Source organism: Palaemon carinicauda, chromosome 32 (genome assembly GCF_036898095.1).
Source record: "Palaemon carinicauda isolate YSFRI2023 chromosome 32, ASM3689809v2, whole genome shotgun sequence".
NCBI lineage: Eukaryota > Metazoa > Arthropoda > Malacostraca > Decapoda > Palaemonidae > Palaemon > Palaemon carinicauda.
In genome coordinates, this window is record NC_090756.1 from 14,771,793 (window position 1) to 14,774,292 (window position 2,500).

Here is a 2,500-nt window from a genome sequence, read left to right on the forward strand (position 1 = left end):
AGGACTCAGTGACCTTCAGAACTCGGCCGTAGCCTCATACATATTCATCTGCGACGTAGTTATGAGATTGTTTTGCGGATTTATTTTCAACAGGAAGAAATCGAATAAGAGATGTGGATTTATAGCAGGGTAAGTACTGTTTGTTATAACTCAGTAATGTTGTCAGTGATGTGTTTGCTCTAGTTAAAACTCCTAATTAGTAACGTTTTAGGATTCCTACAATAATCTTACAACTTAATCCTTTTCTAATTATTAGCCTATAGTAATTAAACATTACTGTAATTACCATGGTTAATACTTTACAAGCAAAAATTGCCATTTCATAATAAGAACAAGCAATGATGTACTTCCAACAGCTTGGTAATCGGAGGCTTGGGTTGTATGACTGCCCTTGTGCACAAACATGTGGCACCTGCTGGTCTTCGCAACCACGCTTTCCCTTTGCACCGCCTTCTTCTGGACACTGATCAATGAACTCTTGGCTGACCAGTTTGGAGGAGACGCCATGTCCTCCACTTGGGGATTCTTCCGAATGACGCAGGGAATCTGCAACTTATTCTATCCATCGGTTATTGGTAAGTGAAGATTTATTCAAAGTAAATTAGAAACTTCTATGCTAATGAGTAGCTTCACAATTTCTGACTCATCATAATTTATAACTTCTGTCCAAATTATATAGGTAAGTTATCAATTTAGTGTGGGTTTCAATGGCAGTTGTAAATCCTGATATAATTTTTTGCTAGGAATTTTCCATTGAATCTGTAACTTCTTCAACTCATATTTTTGTAGTATAACGATTTTGGAAAACCTGACAGATAAATTTTCATCTTATACATTTGATAATTTGAATATGAACTTTTCTTTAATGCATCCCCAAAAAGACCTAACTCAGCATGATGCGTTTCTTTTCCTTAATCAATCTCTTACAGGTTTTGTGATGGACATCAGCGGCGGATTGGGCGTTCCGTATATCATGATGGGTTCTTTTTTGATTTTGGGAGCTTTGATTATTGCTTCTCAACCTCTTGTAGCAAAGCTTCCTGGTTCAAAAATATATCTTCCTTCATAACAATTTTCTTTCCAAGCAGAAAAATTAGGTTGTATACCATAGTAGGAAAGATTTAGAAAGGATAAATACTAGGATATGCATCCTATACATCATGGAGTTAAAGATAAACTGTAGCCAAATGCAAACAATTGGTTAAAGGTGGACCACCTTTAGGGTATTCTGTTTAACTGCCCTGTGCTATGTGATATCCTGCCTGAAGAGAGGACAGGCTTTTGTATGATGTAGGTACATAAATTCCATATATTATTTTTTCTATATTTATGTGCTTCCCTATATGTATCATTATGTATTGAACATTCAGGTCTTTTGCCTATAATATGGCAACAACTATATTCACTACTGATCTGGCAACACGGTGGCATTGTCGCTTAGTGATCAATTAATATCAGACTGCTGTCTAGAAAGCACTGATTTTGTCTGTTGTAAAGACTTACTGTAAAAATGGCCTACAATTAAGAAGTTGGTATTTATTTCTCTACTACACTCAGGGCCTTAAGAAGAATGTATCCTAATATAGATATGACTGAGATGGGCGGAAGCTAAATTTTTGTTGATGAGTTAGACTAGTGGTTCTTAGCCAGGGCGACTTCTCCCTAGGGGCAATTTCTGGTGTAGGGAAATTGGGGCCACACATTGGGAAACTCAAACTTTTAGAATATTGATCTTTTACAGCAATTGAATTCCCCATCTACATTTTAAATTTGCTTCTAATTTGTAAAATGCAACTACAAAAATAATCCATGTAAAATTGTAATTGTAAATATACTAATATGCAAAAAACAATCCATGTAAAATTGTAAATATAAATATACTAATATGCAAAAAATTAATAAAAGTAATTTTGCGTATATATGAATATTGTTTAGAAGGCACTTATTGAGACAGAGAATCTTGGAAAGGAAGCGGTAATGACTTTCTGTCATGTGGTGAAAGGGGTCCATGGCCAAAGAGGGTTGAGAACCACTGGGTTAGGCAGTCTGGAGAGAAATCTCAAATTGTTTAAGCTGAGGAAAATATCTGTTTCAGATTCACGATCTGTTTTGAAGCAAGGGGATTCTTTACTTTCAAACTAACCAAATAAAGAGTAATAACATAACTTGTTTTTTTATATACCTCACAACAATTTATATAAATGTCATTCAACTATATCTTTTGGTATGAAAGATTTCCAGTATATGGTTTGCATTTATTATTATTATTATTATTATTATTATTATTATTATTATTATTATTATTATTATTATTATCATGTAGGAAGTCGACCCTCTTTCAAGCAGGTTTCATAGAAAAAAATTGCTGTCTTAGTGACCTTATAATTGAGCTTCCCAATGCTTTGAATTTTCTTTTTTTCGTGGGTGGATTCCATACCGTGTTTGGGACGTAGCTGTTCTTCCATTGACTAAGGCGAGATGAAATAATTAGCAACGCCAA

At 34.5% G+C, this 2,500-nt stretch overlaps 1 protein-coding gene across 1 annotated transcript in view; it reads left to right on the plus strand.

The window, feature by feature from the left end:
• LOC137625492 (monocarboxylate transporter 12-like) overlaps nt 1-2,146 on the plus strand; it is a 4,199-nt gene extending 2,053 nt beyond the window's left edge. Inside the window, 4 exon segments of the mRNA XM_068356402.1 lie at nt 1-129; nt 357-386; nt 388-575; nt 930-2,146. The exon segment at nt 1-129 is cut by the window's left edge and continues 478 nt beyond it. Of these exon segments, the coding sequence (XP_068212503.1) occupies nt 1-129; nt 357-386; nt 388-575; nt 930-1,069 (487 nt within the window). The 3' untranslated portion in view covers nt 1,070-2,146.
• The last annotated feature ends 354 nt before the right edge of the window (nt 2,147-2,500 follow it).